This window comes from Fukomys damarensis, unplaced genomic scaffold, assembly GCF_012274545.1.
Source record: "Fukomys damarensis isolate Sample0158 unplaced genomic scaffold, DMR_v1.0_HiC HiC_scaffold_22, whole genome shotgun sequence".
Taxonomy (NCBI): Eukaryota; Metazoa; Chordata; class Mammalia; order Rodentia; family Bathyergidae; genus Fukomys; species Fukomys damarensis.
The window spans coordinates 17,423,232-17,443,074 of record NW_022900934.1 but is presented as its reverse complement, the minus strand read 5'-3'; the positions used below and the strand labels follow the sequence as shown (position 1 = coordinate 17,443,074).

The 19,843-nt window shown below is 38.7% G+C and overlaps 1 protein-coding gene across 8 annotated transcripts in view; it reads right to left on the bottom strand.

Annotated features, from left to right (window-relative positions):
• The window catches only part of Ptprt (protein tyrosine phosphatase receptor type T), an 810,280-nt gene that overhangs the window by 134,262 nt on the left and 656,175 nt on the right, over nt 1–19,843 (bottom strand). For all 8 annotated transcript variants that reach the window (XM_033767165.1, XM_010631417.3, XM_033767166.1 and 5 more), the window contains one exon: nt 2,157–2,305. In XM_033767165.1, coding sequence (XP_033623056.1) covers nt 2,157–2,305 — 149 coding nt within the window. The remainder of the gene's footprint in view (nt 1–2,156; nt 2,306–19,843) is intronic.

Sequence of the window (19,843 nt, the reverse complement as noted above, 5' to 3'; positions counted from 1 at the left end):
ATCAAGAACAGTTTTTATATGTCAAGTATAAAAAATTTTATATAACAAGAAAAGTTTTTACATTTTATTTTTACATTGAAAAGCAGTCAGATTTGCTTCAGCCTGAAAGAGTGTGTTTATGTAAAATTAAATAAATTCTGACAGGTTACTGCATCTTTTTTTCCCTAAATGGGAAATGGGTTAAAAGCCATTACCCACTTTTAAGAAGCGCTCAAACTTAGCATCATAATGGGCAAAGCAGATACCACATGTCTATCCACATGGTGCAAAGGGAAATATGCAACATTATCTTTGTGATATTTTTGCCAAAATGTTTAAACTCCATACAATCATGATAGAAATAAATCACACAATTCTGTACTGTAAACCATTCTATGGACAACTGTCCCAGATTTTGAAAAAAGAAAAAAATGTTAGTAACCAGAAAAAAAGTAAAATTCACACTTTTGGCTGTTCTATTTAAAAGGAGACAAAGGGACAAGAAAACCAAACATGAGGTGAGCACCCTGGTTTGAATCCCGAATTACAACACCCAAACCATACAGAACATTTTGGGGAAATTGAAGGAATTGGGCTGTTGGCCGGAATATCAGATATCATTAAATCAAGGTTGCATTTCTTGGATAAGATATTAATTCTACTGTGGCAGTGTTGAAGATTTGTCCTAGTTCTTAGTGAGTACATGCTGAATTCCCTGGAGGTAGAGTGTCAAATGTCTGCAACTTAACTTCTAAGTGGTTTATAAAATTGTGTGTACAGGGAGAGAAAGAGGAAAAATGAAAATGCTGCAAAATGGTAACAACTGGCGAATACAGGTAAAGGATATGTAAATAGGCATTTTGCTTTTTCTTAAGTTTTTTAGAGGTTCAAACTAATCTCTCTTTCCAAAGCTAGTTCATGAACATTTAAAATTAGCCTCCCTTAAATGTCTGTGTTCTTTAGCTAGTGTGCCTGGAGGAGTTATCTGAATGACTACAAAAACCCAAGTCCTCAGGCTTGCCCCATCTCTCATCTCCAAGGAGGTTTTGACTCAGTGGATAAGGGTGGGGCCCAGATACATATTTTGAAAACTTCCCAAATGAGTTCAGCATTGCACATGAGCTTAGTAACTATGGGCCTGAATTATTCTTAGATCCTGGAAACATAAGAAAAATGAGTTGTGTGTCTATGTGAAGTTGAACCAAGCACACTTATCTTTGGATACTTTACCTGTGAAATGGGAACACTAATGCTAAATATCTCACAGGACTATGGTGAGAATATCATGAAAGATAGTGCCTGCACTGTAGAAAGAGGCAAATAAATGTTCCCTGTCTTCCTTCATCTTTTCATAGATCCACATCATCCTAGATGGACCATACCACAGTAGTTTTTATAAAATGTCATTTCTTCCATTTGCAATTTACATAATATATGATGGAAATGTGTCTGTGATCATATCCTTTTAGATTTGGAGTAGAAGCTGGGAAAGTTCTCTTGAGTCTGATTGCTAAGTTAGCCTTATAGGTTATCAGCCTTCGAGCTCTTCTTTGACTGAGAGTTAACCATGCAGTCTTAAACCCTTACTTACATTAGTTTGGTCTCCTACACAAGGACCTAGGTAATGTTGACTAAATATCACTTGGAGTTTTGGCTATGGCTTGGAACTGGCCAAGGTTTGGAAGGTATGGTTTCCAATCTGCACATGTAAGTTCTTCAGTCACAAGACTGTGGAAAGGTTATTCCTCTGAGCCTCAGTCTCCTAAGCACTCAAAATGGAGATAATAATAATCCATGACTCGCCTACCTTCCATGATATATGCGAAACGATTTTGAACATTTTAAATCAGTCAATTCAGTGCAGCATATTTTTCTCCTTAAGGGCATATTCCTTCACCTCCCTCTTTTGTTTTAATTATTACTAGTTTTAATCTACTTCTCTTTGACCTTCAAGCAGTTAGAAATACTTTCTCCCATTTCCATCTGCCTATGGCCTTATCACCTTAGGATTAACTGCCTCGAGGCTCAGCCAGGGAGAACCTGCATTCTGGATCATCCCAGGGAAGAATCCCAACCCCTTACCTTATAGCGCCTGACCACTATGAGGGGTCCACAGCAGAGATTTCAAGGCCAGGTTGGACCAAGACTATCTTTTCCTCTTAGTTGACTCAACTTACTAAATCCATTAACATCCTGGGAACTGGAGGAGAAGCCTTCATCATTGCAGCTGGCGCTGAGCTTGGTGGTGGGTTTGTCAGCTGAGGCCACAGGTCCCATCTCTCTCTGGGCTCCACTCTGTGTCTCCTTCTGCTTCTTGGCCAGCTTCCTTTGGGACATGTGAAAGGGAAAAAATCACAGTCAGATGGTGCCAGTTGCATTACATCACTGGGAAGATAGATTGCTCGCTTTCAAATCCTCATCCTTAATCCCCAGACTTTGTTAATTATCCAAAAATAGTTGAGGCAGGCCCTCCAATATCAAGGTGGAGTTCATACAAATCCTCTCGAAACCATTAAGGGAGTACTTTAACTAGGAACTGTGAGACTCATGCTGTCTCATTCCCAACAATAGGACATTCTACACTTGAGATTAAAACAGGAAATTGATGAGAAGTTATGATGTTTCCCAACTCTCCTTTCAAGGAGAGGAAACATTCACGCTAGTCATTCTGTTCTCTTGTCTTCAAATGAGACTGAAAATAGAGTCTCACCTTTCTCAGAGCCTGAGATAATGAAATAACCTACCAAATATTGGTAAATTGAAGTAGTGGCTGATGGTTAGTAGTGGGTGATGGTAATGGTTAGTCTTATAGCTCAAAGGGCAAAAGGTAAAGTTGAACTTGATGTGTAGATAGATATATGTCTGTGAGACTAACACATCCTCATATCCAGATGGTTATTCATAATAATAGCATAGAGCAGTAGTTTTCAAACTTTGGCTTAGATCTGAGTCAGTTGAAGCACCTGGAGGCTCAGGATTGTGGTAGTAGGACAAGTGATTATGACACCAACCAATGAGGTTAAAACTATCAGCTTTGGTATCAGACAGATGTAGATTCATGCCCTACCTCTGCTGCCTGTCAGTTGCATGACCCAGGGAAAGATCATTAATCTTTTTAGGTCCTCAACTCTTTTTGTGTATACTGTGGTGAATAGTAGTAGGATCAATGCATAGGTTTTTGAGGATTAAGGATAATACATAAAATGCACAGAGTACAATGCCTGTCACATAACAAACATTCAACACATACCAGTTGCTATTCTTATTACATCATTGCCAAATGAACCAACTACATCCTCATGTCTGAATTCCCTTTCCAATAGCCCCAAAGTAGAGTTTTATCTCTCCCTGAATTATATCAAGGTGTAGAGGCTTTGATTGCTCCTCAGGGAAGTGAAAGGTTAGAGAATTCTTCTTTTATGGATTTGAAATCTACTTCTCTTAAATTTTAACTGATAGGCCTTTGATGTTCCATTAGAGATATAATAATATTACTAACCTTTCTTGCATATAACACGTGTTCAAATATTTCTAAAAAGCCAAGATGAGCCCTCTGAGTTTTCCCAACATATATGCACCCAAATATAGTCATTATGTTGCTATCACATGGAAATGTACAGGTTAAACATTACAGATCTTGAGGGTAAATTTCTTGAGGTCTCTTGTTCCATTCTTTACAGGTCCTGGTTTCAAATTCAGTCTTGGCTATTTCTAGCTTCACCAGAAAAGATAGATGTCCCAGGGAGGTTCAATTCAATGCAATGTAGGGAATAATTTTCTTATTTTGAGCCTACCTAATCATAAAATGGGCCATTCAAGAGGTAAGAAATTTATTGCCAGAGGAATTATTAAAGAAAAGGATAAACCTACACAAAGAAGCACTTAAGAGGAGTTTGAGTGTGGCCAACTCTAACTTGATAAAATCCTTTTAAAAATATGAATCCTATAACCAAGGTATAGACTGCACAGAAGTACAAATGGTACACTTGCAAGAGGATTATCTCAATCCTATTACTAAAAGACTATTACATAAAAAAAAACTATTGACTAGGAGGGCACGATGGTGCATTGCTATAATCTCAGCATTCTTAGAAGCTGAGGCAGGAGGAGTGTGAGTTTGAGCTCAGCCTGGGCAACAGAGTTGGATCCTGTCTCAAAAAAAGTTTTTCTTAAAAGGCTGGGGGATGAGTTCAGGGACAAGTTTCTTTCTCCAGCACCATACATACATAGGAAGAAAGAGACTGCAGGCAAAGGTGTGAAGAGCACAGGGGACCCTTAGATATGATATAGTGATGGGGGAACTATTGACCAGCCATGAAACCAGGAAGACACGCAGAAAAAGTGGTAATGAGAACCACAGGGCAGAGTTGTGAGAGGAAGTCCACCCAGACGGAAGTAGTGGCCTTCTCTCAAGGGGTCCAGACACAGCCAGTCCCAGATGAGATCTCAGACAGGGTATCCGAGGCTGAAGTACTCTGACTGCCTTCTCCCATCTCCCTCTGTCCTTCTACAGCAGCTCTCATGAGCTGATCCCAATTAAAATCCAGAGGTGGCAAAGCTCTCCATTGATGGAGTCCTTACAGAACATGTTCTAAAAGCAGAATACAGTAGAGAAAAGTAAAGAGTCAACTTGGCTCCAGACGTCCAGGCCAAGAAGAAGAAAACTTCTACATCCTTCATTTTGAACACAATTTGAAGACGAATGCAGCCTAAAATGGAATTCTTCATTTATTTATTTTTAAAAACTGGTCTAGGGAAAGAAGGGCACTCAAGAATAGGAACACATATTTTGATTATAATGCTTTGGGCACTGGCATACTGTTCTACTAGTGAAACTATTCCAGGCAGACAGAAGAACGAGAAATGAAACACAGAATCGGCTGAGCCCTTTCTTACCATCAGTAGGCCATCAACAGGCAGGAAGAATGCCAATGAAAGAAAATTGAGTAATTCTGCTGCTGATGACATTTCAAAATTTTATTCTTCATTTATTATCAAAAAGGAGTATGTTTAAAAATGTATATGTGACCTTCTTAATCGTAAATTTGAAAAGATATACAGCAGATTTTTTGCCTCTATCCTAGCTGTGCTCACATTGCCCCAGTAGGATATAAAAGGAAATTCGATAAGAGAATTAACTTTGAAACTATAAATGCTTATTTATCAGAGGCTTTGATATTTCCTTTGGGGAAGAAATTCTAGCCAATCTCATTCTGTTCTGAGTAAAAGAACACAGAAAGAGTTGTCTTAGGCACAAATTGTTCACTTCCAAAGGAATACTAAAAAAAAAAAAAAAAAAAAAAAAAAAAAAAAACCCAAAAAAAAAGAAAGAAAAAAAAAACCTCACTGCTTCTGTGAAAAATGGCCTTTTCTAGACATATTTGGGTAGCTCTGAATAGCTGTATTATAAAAATGAAAAATAGAGCCTCTCCAAAATATAGTTAAAAATTAGAGAGCTTAGTTGTTAATACTAGATATATGACATCTATATTAGTCAGCTTTGCGATATTATAATGAAAGCAATTAACTTATGAGGAGAAATACTCATTTTGGCTTATGGTTCTAAGGGTCTAGCCTTGTATTTGGTGCCTGCATTAATTTGGGCCTCTGGCAAGGGAATCACATCATGTGACCCCATGGAAGAACAAATTATGTAGTTTATGAGCTAATGAAACACAAGGGTATGGAGCAAGGCCTCCAAATCCCCTCTGAGGAGGCCCTGCCTCTCAAAGGTTTACAGCATATCCTGATACCACCATTGATGGTCGCCCCCCTTAAACTATAGCAACATCCTCAGTATTTAGTCCATGGCTGACAAGTACTGTATGTTCATGTTGATGATGTTGTTTCATAAGTGTTTTGGTAGTAGGTATATACAGCTACAAGACAGAACTGGAGGAGATGTAGAAGAAAATAAAATGCAAACTCAAAGCTCAAAATTTAAGTATCAAAAATGTTCTCAGTATCCCAGGAAAATAGATATTTATTCTATTATCAAAAAGTTTTATTTACCATCCCCACCCTTTTTTTTTCCTCAGGAGAGGGAAATATCCAAACCTGTTAAGAGGCCATATAATACCCCAAACTAAGTCCAGGCTTCAGCTTAGTCTTATCTTTGACACAACTTGGAAACAACTATCGCTTTCCATTCCACCCCACCCCCTAATTCTCAGTACTCTGTATTCCTTAATATGTACTCATTCTTCTCCATTAGCTACTTTCTCTTCATTCTTCAAGGCTCAGTGTCATTCAAATGTTACATGTCCTTTGAGGCATCCCAGTGCTCCTCTAATAGAATTATAACTTCTGCTCTTGGCTGACTTATTCATTGAACAAACATTTATTGAGCAAGGGTAGTATCAGCCTCTGCTAAATGTAAGAAGACCATATCTTCTTGACCATCATGGAGGCCAGAGACTGACAACAAAGACATTAGACAGGTAAAAGCAGAAATTAAAATCACTAAGTTGATGAATACCAAGAAGAATATTTAGAGTTATAAGAGAGATAATACGTGGCTTGAACCCTGACAGGAAGATCAGGTAGAGTTTAGTTATCCTGTCAGCTAAGCACTTGCCCATTTGTATTGTAGTGATTCAACTCTCTCACCCACAAGAGCAAAGATCTCTTGAGAGAAAGGCTTTTGACTCCTTGCACCTACTCCAATTTTTTGCTGAGTGTCTGGCTCGTAGCCAGTGGTCAATAAATTTGTTACACAAATTTATATTTAAAAGTCTGTGATCTGAAGTGTCAGATATCATTATCGGACTCCAAACACAAATTATAACCCATGCACAAGGGAAGAACGAAAACCTTGCATGAAACCAGTTTGTGCCCCAGGATATAGGTACCTAGGAATATTTGTGGCTGATAACTCAAAATTTCCTTCTTCAAATGTTTGCAGAATTAATGGGATACGCATAGAAGTCAGACATTCTACAACCCCCACTCCCACAGAGCATCAATAGCTACAGAATATTGAAAAACACTTATAAAATAGTTATGTAACTTATGGGTTGGTCCTCTAATTCCTGGAATCCTCAGAGCCTTCATGACTTGAGTACTTATGACTTTCTTAACTTGTAATTATTTCTTAGTTGTTCTGAGGTCCTTGTCAATCGGGTCACACTGTTTCACCAGCAGGGGGTACCAAAAGCCGGTAAAAAGAGAGCATGCATAAACCCATTTATTTCTCTACAGGGACATTTCCAGAGCTGAAGAATGTTTTAAGACATAACAAGCCGCAGTTTACTGCTTCTGACAGGTGGGCACGATGTGACATAACCACAGCTCTCGGCACACTTCCCTCCAGTGGATTGCTGAGAGGTCTATTTGACCTGTGCTTGTTAGCTGAGCCAGGGACAGGCAGCAGAACACATGACCACGATAGACTCTGAGTCCTGTGATTTATGCTGAGCATCACTCTTTACAGGGGACAGTGGCAGGTAGACTGCCTCAAGGGAGGGGAATGTAGGGCTCTGAGGGGTGGTGGAATCACGCTACAAGAGGACGCATGGAAACTACTTGGAAAAAAGGAAATGGGGGATTCCAGTACTGAGATTCTTTAAAACCCCTGAATTTGTCCTGGGATGGGAGGAAGAGGAACAAGTCAATTAGCAGGACTCTTGGTTCCACCTAAGGGTTTTCCCTGGATGTGAACATCTATGCCCATTCTCCTGGAGAGATATTGATCAGGCATTTTTCTTTTCATAAGACCCTTCCTCTGGCTCATCCTTCATTGGCAGCTCTGGATGACTTTCTGGGAAACCACAAAGACTTGTACCCTGGGACCTCTAATCCTAGTCATTTCAGGAATCTCCACACTTATTTCCACAGCAGTTGCACCAGCTACTCCCCTGCGGGTTATCTTCCCCAAAGAATTAAAAGCATAATACTACAGCAGTATATGTGCACCCATGTTTATAGTGGCACATTTTGTAATAGCTAAATATTGGAAATAACCAAAATGCCCATCAACTGATGAATGGATAAAAAAGATTTTTAAAAAAACCCAAGGGAGTACTATTCAGCCATAAAGGATAACTTGAGACATTTCTAGGTAAATGGATACACCTTGAGACCATACTCTTAAGTGAAATAAATCAAACAATATGTGTAAATATCACATTGTCTCTCTGGTGTGAGAAACTGAAAGTGTAAATAAGGACCAAAAAGAATGATATTGTGAAACTATTCAGTATTTACATGTGTGACTTATTTATTTCACTTGAGTATATCCTCAATATGCATCCATTTCTCTGTGAATGACTCTAATTTCTCATTCTTTATGGCTGAGTAGTATTCCATTTCATAGAAGAACCACATCTTCTTTATCCAGTCTCCAACTGATGGGCAAATGGGATTTTTCCAAGTTTTAGCTATTACAAGCTGTGCTGCTATAAACATGGATGCTCATATATCACTATGGTATGATGCTTTTAATTCTTTTGGATACCCAGCAGAATGATGGCTGGGTCAAATGGAACCTTTAATCCCAGTTCTTTGAGGTATCTCCATATTGATTTTCATAGTGGTTGCACCAGTCTGCACTCCCACCAAAAATGGAGAAGGGTTCCTTTCTCCCCCAAACCCCACCAACATTTGTTATTGGTTGATTTCTTGATAGCAGCCATTCTTTGTGGGGTGAGGTGGAATCTCAGTGTTGTTTTCATCTGCATCTCTCAAATGACCAGTGATGTGGAACATTTTTTTCATATATTTACTTGATGCTTTTACTTCTTTGAGAATAGTTTCTCTGGTGTGAAAAACTATAATTGTACATAAGATCCTAATGGTATAATTGACAATGTGAAATAGGAAGAAAAGGGCTAAAGGTGTAGGGGAAGTGGGAAGGGTAGGGGAAAGGAAATAAGGGAAAAGAAAAATTATGAGAAAATGAAAAAATGGGAGCAAAGTCTTTGTAAATAGGGAATGTAGAGGTGTGAAGGGAGGGCAGAGACAAGGGGAAAAAATGAGAAGCAAGACCTGTCATGTAAAGGTACAAGATCCCAATGATGAATGTAACTGTACTGTATACCTAAAATGCACCAATAAACTCAATGAGAAAAAAAAGAATGATATTGTTAAATGGGAAGAAATTGTTCAAAATTAAACCAAGTGTGAGATACTTTGTTAATAATTAAAATGTTTTACACAAAAAGGTATCGTATTACTATAAAAAAGAGCTGAGAGATTAGCAATTGCAAATAAATTCTTGGACAATCCATCTGGGACCCTGCCTGTCTCGCAGGAGCTATTCATATTCCCTATTCCTAGTTCCCAATAAATTTTCCTACTTTTAAAAAAAGTAAATATAATTCTTTTAAAATTGTGATACACAGTGTATTTACCATTGCTATTCTCTACTAATTTTTGTTGGGAAAATTATTTTTTTTCATAGAATGGCTTTTATATTTTCTTTATTAATATCTACTGTAATACACTACAATAACAATTTCAAAAAATATAAAATATATATCAGACTTATGTATCAACAACAGAAAAAAAAGCCTCAGATGCTCAAGACACAGAGAGGTCACATTGCATTTGAAGCACAGAAAACACACACCTGCAGCCCCGTTCCTATTACAAGCAGGCACTGTAAACTTTGTAGTTAGCATGCTCTGTGCTGACACCGCTGTATCTCTCTCTACACTTATGTACCATATTGGGAAGGGAACTGCATTTTCTCTCATTTTACAGAAGAAACTGAGGCCTGGACAAGGAAATGCTTAGCCAAGGTACACAGCACATGGATGGAAGCCCCAGGACCCCTTCTCTGCTTTCTGCCCGCCAGCTCAGGACACCTGTTCCAACATTCCTCTCACCTCTCATCCGGAGATGAAATTAGGAGTGCACATTCCATGTATGGCACGTATGACCCTAGTTCCTTAGTGTTGCAGCAAAATCTCATTAACCCAAACCCCACTGATTCAGAATGTCTGTAATTGAGGCAGAGGCCGGGCTACATCACATCAGAGTCCATAGTGTGATGCAGACATGGGTGTGTGCTGGGTTTAAAGGATACCACAGTACTTTCCCTAATATCAGGACACAGGACAACATAGTAGTTAACACACTGGCATCAAAACCTGGCTGTGTCAGACTAGCTGGGTGAGGTTTCCCAAGTTACTCATCCTTTGGTGTGTCAGTTTCCTTCTGTCTAATGAACACAGCTTAAGGTAATATTTCCCTTCAGGATGGTCATGAGAACTAAAGGGTACTGAAATAGAAAAGCACCACATCCATAGTATGCACACAGTAAGCACTCAACAAATGCTCTGGGATAACAATCTTTTAAATGTAACACACAGCCATGTTAATAATGACATTACTATTTAGGTAGATACTTCGAAGAATGGTTTTCTTCCAAAGCCTTGTTGATGTATTATGGAACCACGCATACACAGATCATGTGGGATGAGACTCTTACTTGATTGGCCTGAGGTGCACCTTGGGCATCTAGACTTTTTGAAGCTCTCCAGGTGACTGCAATGTACAAGCAAGCTTGAATTCAACTAATGTAGAACAGCAGTTCTTTTGTTGTGGTTCCTAGACAAGCAACATCAGCTTTATCTGGAAATGTTTTACCACTGAGACATCAGGGGCCACATCCCTGGCTCACTGAATCAGAAACTCCAGCCCATTCTGAGCGCCATTGTCAGAGAAGCACAGATGTAGATGGACCTATTAATCAGCTGGACTGAATTGGTGAAGAATACTTATCAGATTGCATTAGTGAGACTAGAAAACCAGAGGGTAAAAAACATGAGTCCTAGTTCCCTACCTCCAAATATCTCACAGAGTTGCCATTAAGGACCACAGAAAGAACTGAGGCTCTTTACATGAATGCTATGGGTTGAACTGTGTGCCTCCCGACCAGTACTCTGCAAAAAGATGTTGATGTTACGAAGTCCTAAACCTGGTACCTGTCAATGTAGCCTTATTTGGAAATAGGGTCTTTGCAGATGAGCTTATTAAGATAGGCCCAGATCCATTCTGACTGTGTTCATACAAGAAGAGGGAGATTTGGACAGAGATATATGGGTAGAAAGCCATGTTTTTCCAAAAACAGAAATTGGAATAATGTAGTTGTAAGCCAAGAATACCCAGGATTGATGGCCACCACCAGATGCTAGAAAGCTGTAAAGGATCCTACTCAGAGTCCCAAAGGAAACATAACCTTCCCTTCCAGAACTTATTTTGGACTTCTAGCCTCTGGAATGTGAAAGAATAAGTTTTAGTTGTTTTAAGTCACCCAATTTGTGGTGCTCTGTTCTAGCAGCCTGAGGAAACCAATATAATCATAATAAAACAATAAATCATAAATTTATTTCAATTTAAGAAAAATTATATGGTATATACTTTATTGCAGGCACTATTCAAGGTTTTTACAAACATTTTACTAAAAATTCTTCAACTGAAATAACTACAAGCTCAGCAGTGGTACCACCATCATTTTACAGACGAAATAGGCAGAGAGAGTTGAAGTGATTTCCAGAGTCACCCAGGCTTTCAGAGGAAGAACTAGGATTCCAACCCAAGAAGTCAACCTTTTTATATGTTCTCTAAGGTTCCCTGTTATGTCAGGCTCAGTTAAAGACTCAAAACGTATCTTACTCTTTTCCCAAAGCTTTCTCAGTTGACTTCCTTTCCCGGCAGGCAAACACATACTTACAGACACACACGCACAGACACCTGCAGCCAGAATGCTCACATTCCCACCCTCTGAGCATCCAGCTGGGATATTCATTGCCTCTGTTGGGTACCAACTCTGGCGTGCGGCTTTGGTTGTTTGTCCTGCTCCCATCTCCCTAGTTTGGAGATTCTCTGTGCATGCTCTATACTGAAAATTACAGGCCTGGGATTTAGCTCAGTGTTTCCTCTGCCTGCCTCACAAGCACAAGGTCCTGAGTTCAAACCCAAGTACCACCCCCAAAAAAAGAAAATTACAGAAGTAACAACAAAAGAAGAAAATCTCATGATGATTTGAAGGCCCAGCTGCCTGAAGCAGAGGTTAGTGGGAACAGCATGGTCACTTGAGCCAGACAGTCTGGCTGAAGAAGCAGGTTCCACCATTCATTAGCTATGTGGTCTTGAGCAGTTTCTCAGTCTCTATAACTCACTTCCCTCATCTGTCAAATAGAGATGACTATAGTGAATGCTTTTAATGCTTTGACAGATACCTATTTATATACTAAAGTATCTACACCAGGATACTTATCAAGTAAACTCTATATGTATTTGTTAAATAATGGGTAATGAGACAGGAATGGATACTTCATAGAAAAATGAGAGCAGAATTGATGGTTCTGACAGTGGGAGTTTTCTGAATGTTTTCAGGCCAGAGCTCTGGACTAATAAGCTAGACTTTTTTTTTTTTCTGGGTGCTGTGAAAATACCATTGACTTTGGCCTTGGATTAAGCTGTGTAATCATGAACAAGTCTCCATTTTTATGAGACTATGAGACTCAATTTACTCATTTGTAAAACAGAATTTGATATGCCCTAGTCCAGAGTTACTGCAATGATTAGAAATAATGAATTATAATTCTCTAACGTGGTTTTTGGCATATAAAGACACTCAATGGGTGCTAGTTATTGTTTTCCCTTTCCTCACGTTTGAACTTCTTCTTTTAGTTTTTATTAGTACATGTTTGCAATTCTTTGGCTTAATTTTTATTAAACCTTTGTGCTTGGTATTTTCCTTGCAAGAAGCACTCCAGGGAATCAAGGTAACTACAGTTCTTCTCTCTGTGCTCCCCACCTACTTCCTCCATCCATACCCCAATCACATGACCATGAGCTGAACCAGAGACCTGAGTGGGTGTTCTTCTTCCAGCGGTGCTGGGATCCTTGGTTTCAGGTCGGTATGAGTTATAGAATCTTGGATGACCTGAACTATAAAGGTCACTGGGTTTCTCCAATCCTTTTCCCACAAGCTAAGAGACCTCAACCAGGAGATTTCCAGCCACAGACTGCCCAACCCCACTACCAGGGACTCACTACCCCCTACAGGCAGCTCCTTCTAGAAAGGTAGCTTCTCCCTATAAGGAGAAGTACATAACATATATTAGTTAATATGTATGATGCACTTAGGTCAGTACTTGGAACGATATTTTATGAATAAATAAATATTATTTATTGAATAAAGGAATATTGTTCATTTGTTGAATAAATAACATGGTTTATTGGATAAATGAATGAATAAGTCAGTGACAATTTAAGTTTCTTTGTTGCTCTTCAGTTCCATATTTGAACCTCCCTGTGATTTATGCTCAACACTCATCATCTCATTCAGTACAGAATAGCTGCACTTGAATCAATCCTTCTTGCTATTCTGCAAGACGGCTTTCTTCTGAAGATGGTGTATGGCAACGATACGCCAACTACAGCACATATCAGAACTGCCATAATGGCTTGTTAAAACAGAGGATAACTTGCCTACATCCTCAGTTTCTGATCTGAGAAATATAAGGTAAGGCTAAAAAATTTGCATTTCCAAATTTCTAGGAGATGCTGGGCACTCTACTTAGACAATTACTGATCTGGAGAGCATCATACTTATCCCCCTCCCCCCCAAAAAAAGCCACACAGACTATTTATCTGCTGTCTTTTCACCTTCAGTGACCTGAAACCTCATTTCCACCCTCCTACTCACCATACATACAACTCCTAAAACTGACAATGGGTTTAGACTAATATACTCTTTAATCCAAGATTACCATTTTATGGGACTTTATCCTAAGGAAATAAACATTAAAAGGGAAATATGCATATATCATGCCAGTAATGCTAGAAACTACAGGTTTGTATATTGTAAGAGTTTTCAACCTTGAAACTGCTAATAGTTTGAACCAGATAATTCTTTGTTCTGTGTATCTTGGGGGGCTGAATGGTACACAGCAGTATATTTAGTAGCATCCTCAGTCCTACTGTCTAGACACCAAGAGCTCTTCCTTCTCCCTGCCATGACAAAAAATATTTCTAGAGCTAGGTGTGGTGGTACAGGCTTATAATTGCAGGTCTCCAGAGGCTGAGTCAGGAGGATTACAAGTTTGAAGACAGACTGGGAAATTTAGTGAGACTCATAATACAAAATAAAATAGAAAAAAGAAAAAAAAAGGCTGGGAATACAGTTCAGTAGTACAGTATTTGCATGTTTGAGGCCCTAAGTACAAGCCCTAGTGCCACAAGATTGCTACATGTTCCAGAAGTGGGGATGCAGAATTACCCCCTACTACTTGTATATACATACATATAAATGTAGCAGTTTATCATTTTGGAGCTACTACCACAAGGTTAGTACCTTAAAAAGAGCTTTAATCTTCAGAATACCATCACAAGGTGGTGGATGTTTCTTTTTTATTAGATGAGAAATTTGAGGCCTAGAAGAGTTTATTCTAAACAAGTAAAGGAACAGGTGGAATTTGAGCACAGATCTTCAGCATGTAGAGCCTGCTTTCCCTTACCCTTCACTGTTGCTTCGCTTTAATAGCAAACAATCAGTTATACCCTTGTAAATGCCTAACAATAGGGAACCAACTCAGTAAATCACAGTGCCTGGATGGAATATTATGCAACTATTAAAATGATGGAGTGCCATTAAAAATGAAAACGATGTAACAACATGGAAAATGCTAGTCAGATTACATACATTTAAAAACTAGAAACTAAAACTATGTCTACATTGTGATTACACTGTGAGGAAGTATATTTGTGTGTGGACTGCATCTGTTAGATTGAAGACATTAAGGGTAATTTCCCTTTCTTCTTTGACATCCATTATTGCTATCAGGGTATCTTTGTGGTCATTATTTCGAAGCAGTAGCAGAGTAATAATGAAATTCAAGATGTTAGCTTTGTCATAGGTTTGCTTGAATTAGTAGAATTCAAGCTTCTCTAAGCCCTCTGGCAGGGGAGCTGATACACCTTACTCGCCCGCACCCCAGAGAGCACTGTTGTGTTCATATTTCTAAGCCTGGTCCCTGTCATTTGCAAAACTTCCCCCAAGCACAGCACACTGGAAACACAGAATAAGGTGGCTCTTAAGGCATCAGTGCAGGTACTCTGGAGCCAGGGCTATTAGGAACATTCAGTCTTAGAGTAGCAGACGTGTCTGTCTATCAAAGGTACTGAGCAATGCACTGGTCTCATGCATTATGCATCAAGAGTGGCCTGGCACCCTGGCCCAGCCATGCGGGAGAAGTCTTGCAAAAGGAACATCTGATAAACTGATTGGAATGTCAAAATGTCATTAAGGATAAATTAATGGATGTGTTACTTTGGCTATAAGAAGCAGTGCCAGCAAGACACCAGGCAGCCAGCGGGCTGTTTTCCAGCCTAAGACGACGGCGTTCGCAATGGAGATTCATGGTCTTTATGCGTTGTGAGGTGCTTTGCAGGGAGAAGAATAAACAGAAATGCTCCAGCACTTAAGCACCATAAAATCACAAGCATGAGATAAATTAATTAGCGTACACTAGGAAGGCGGCTGGTCTGTCTGCACTCCTGGGGAAAGCTAGAATGGATGGCACTGGGTGAGAGACAACGGGTCCCAATACCAGCCTCCTAAAGAAAGCAATTGAATTTAATGTGCAATCATAAACTGCAGCTGATGGAAAGATAAGTCTGGTCTGTATTTGTTTTTCAGGAATACTATTTCTGCCTATGACCTCAAGTTCTTTGTGTCTGTGGGTCAAGGGTACACAGCCCCCACTCTTGGGGAATGCCTGACTTTCACTGTGCCATCCTAGATCTGGGGGGTCTATTTTCCTGTAATGGGAGACTCCCCACTTCATAGTTTGCCAGTTGTATTGTTAGATCAGCATTGTTAGAAAGTTCTTTAGGCTTCCCTAGCAACTTCTTTCTTGTAGGAGCAACAACAAAAGCAAGAGTGAGAACGGCCGAGGATTATCAAGCATTTGCTAGTAAGTGCCAGACCATGGGCTCTAGCCAAAGTACAGCCTTATCTTGTGTTATCTCCACTTCATAGAATGTAGGGAGAGAGAGAGAGCCAAAATCCACACGCAGGTTTGCCAAGGCCAGAGCTTGACATCTAACCAGCGCACAGTTTCCAGTCCTGGGAACCATTCATTGAGAGGAGCCTAACTTTTATAGCAATGCAGAATATGAGAAGGAAGGACAGATGGGGACTTAGGTTGGGCGCACTTTGTAAGCACTTGGCTGGGGCTAGCTAAACCTATCTTTGATGTGACAGCACTTTTTATGTGAAGTAAGTTATTACTTCTCTACTTAAGACGTCTCTTTCTTTGTCTTTTAAAGTTTCATGTACTTTTTTTTAAAAAAAGATCATCTTTTTTTTGGGGGGGTACTGGGGATTGAACTTGGGACCCTACACTTGCGAAGCAGGCTGTGGAACCACTGAACTAAATCCCCGGCCCAAAATCATCATTTTTATATGAGCAATTAAAACACAAATTTTTAATATCACTAGCACTTTTTTTTTTTTTTTTGAGAGACAGGGTTCATCACTATGTAGTCCAGGCTGGCCTTGTATTCCCTATGTAGCCTAGGCTGGACTCAGACTTTTGGTAATTCCCCTGCCTCAGCCCTGAGTGCTGGGCTTGCAGGAATGCACCACCACACCTGGCAACTACCATTTTCCAAGGGCAGAAAGAAAAGAACATTTTGGTATAAATGCACCAAAGCATGTAAATAACTTACACAACAAAAACTATAAAAGCTAGTGAAAAAAATCAAGGAAAAAACAAAACAAAACAAATAAACAAAACGTATGGTGCTCTGAGACTACAAGTCTTAATATTGCTAAGAAGTCAATTCTTACCAAATTGATCTGCAGATTCAAAGCAGGCCCAGTCAAAACATAGCAGGGTTTTTTATAGGAAGCTGAAATGCCATTGCACATTTGCTTTTCAGAAAGGGGATGGGGGCAAATTCCAAACATCTACTGCCTAGAATGTTACCTGAAACTTATTATCATCTTAAATATATTAGCCATCCAGCTACTTATAAAAACAGTTATTTCTCTCTGTCTAGGTTAGCTGAATTTGAATAAAATCTCTCCATGACACACTTTTTATAAGAATTAAAAACAAGATTGTGTTGAGACAAAATTCTACCCAATAAACTTAAAAATAGGACTCAAGAGGTCTATTTACAAAACAATCTCAACCCCTGTTCTCTCTTTCTTTGTCCTTATTTCTCCAATGCAGACTATAAATGTCATATTAATTATAAAAAGATAAATGCTCTTGCTTCTGTTTTATCTCTGTCCAATTTACACAATGAGTGTACACCTGCATTTAAAGAAATGATGTAGTTGTTACTGGTTTATTTGTTTGTCTCTTGCTTTTCCTATTATAATTTGGGGCACTTTCAGGTCAGGGACAACTTTGGATGTTATTCAGGATGCATTCCACCTGGATTCAGGCCTGTAAAATACCTCTCTGGAGCGCAAAGGGTGTAACTCTTATCATGAGCTTTGCTGTCACGTAAAATAAGTATCCCCTTTCAGAATCTTTGTAACAGTCATCTCTCAAGTCACCAGACCTAGCCATCACTCTGCTGGGTATTTTTCTAAAAGAATTAAAAGAATCATATCACAGTGATATATGTGCACCTATGTTTATAGCAGCACAGTTTGTAATAGCTAAAACTTGGAAACAGCCCATTTGCCCATCAGTTGGAAACTGGATAAAGAAGATGTGGTTTTTCTTTAAAATGAAATACTACTCAGCCATAAAGAATGATAAATTAGAGTCATTCATAGGAAAATGGATACATATTGAAGATATACTCCTAAGTGAAATAAAGAAGTCACACATGTGTAAATACCAAATAGTTTTTCTGGTGTGAAAAACTATAATCATACATAAGATCCTAATGATATAATTGACAATGTGAAATAGGAAGAAAAGGACTAAAGGTGTAGGGAAAGTGGGAAGGGTAGGGGAAAGGTAATAAGGGAAAAGAATAAAATATGAGAAAATGAAAAAATGGAAATAAAAGTTTTTGTAAATGGGGAGAGTAGGAGTGGGTGAAGGGAGGGCAGGGACAAGGGAAAAAATGAGAACCAAGAACTGTCATGTAAAGGTACAAGATCCCAGTGATGAATGTAACTGTACTGTATACCTAAAATGTACCAATAAACTCAATGAGAGAGAGAGAAAAAAAGAATATGGTAGTAGAAATTAGGACTTATTTCTTTTTCATGGATTTCTTTCTTCATATAGCCTGTACATATAGGGCAATTTAATGAACCTTTCCTTTCCTTAAATTTAAAATGACATTTTCTCACTGGATGAACTCAAAGATTTTATGTGCTACCTATGTGAAAGTACTTTGAAACTTTTAAAACATAGGTAGGCATAGTAATAAAAAAATACAATAATAATACATACAATATATTACATACCTATGGTGTCCAGGACAGAACGAGATGCTGCATATGGACCATATTTTCTTTATTAATTCCTCAGGTAACAGACATGTTTAAACTTATTTAAACATTACATAATCACATTGAAACATCACGTGACACCCTATTAATAAGTACAGATTTTAATGCATCAGTCTAAAAGACAAATCTAAGAGTAAAATTAATTAAAGAAAGAGTAAGATGCTGTGTATGCATTACACTATCTTAAGTTTTCCTGATAAATTATCATAGCAACCTTTTAAATTTAGTATCACTGTCACCAATATACAGATAAGGAAATAGGCACAGAGCAGTTAGGTTAGAAAGTGCAAAATTGAAGTCCAGATTTTGAACCCAAATCCAGTCCATGCTCTTTCAACAATATTTTTTCAGGTATTGGGTATTAATTGTTTTCCTTACCAATCCAAACCATACCAAAAACATTATAAAATACCCTTTAAGAAATAGGAAATAAAATTTCACAAGTACATGTTTTAGTTTTTTTTTGTTTTGGTTTTGTAGCACTGAGGATTGAACTTAGAGCCTCACACCTACTAGGCAAGTCATCTACCACTGAGAAACACTCTAAGTCACTCTTTAAAGAATGTATTTTGATGGATATAAAGTCTTTGTAAAGAGGGAGGGGTGGAGGGGTTGAAGGGAAGGCAGGGGAATGGGGAAAAAATAAGAACCAAGATACATCAGGTAAAGAAGGTACAAGTTCCCAATGATGAATGTAACTGTATTGTGCACGTAAAACATACTGATAAACTCAATGAAAAAATTTTATTTTGAGACAAGAGCTTGCTAACTTGCTTAGGCTGGCCTCAAATTCTCTACTCTCCTGCCTCAGCCTTCTGAGTAGCTGACATTATAGGCATGCATCACCCCACCCGGCCAGAATTAAACTTTATTGAGCACATTGCCTCTGGTCCAGATGACAGGTGAGCACCCACACACTATACATTCAGGGCAGACACACTGGGTCAGACATGGGTCTCCTGAAAACACTGTATGCCTCACATTTTCATGGTAATTTTTTTATATGAAGGAAAGATAAGGAAAAAGAATAGTATGAAATCCTACACTAGATTTGAGGTTAGATTTTTTACCAAATTGTCTTCTCATCCAGTAGATGCCCAAATGATAAACGGCAAGAGGAAGGAAGAATAAAATAAAATAAAGACTCTCTTAGCCCCTTTCCATTTCTAAAACTGTGCAATGCTGCTAAGGTGTTTTCCAAAACAAAACAAGACTTCTTGAGTCATGAGGCACAATTTGGTTTATAGCTTTAATAAAGCCACATTTTCATTCTTTACAAAAGTCAAATCTCCATTAAAAACAGGATTTTGATCTAATCAAGCTTTCCATTACTCTACTTTAAAATGTGGGTGGTTGTAACTTACCCACCAATTCTCACTTAGAATGTTCTGCACAGTGGTTCAAAGCCACTGGGAAGAAAAA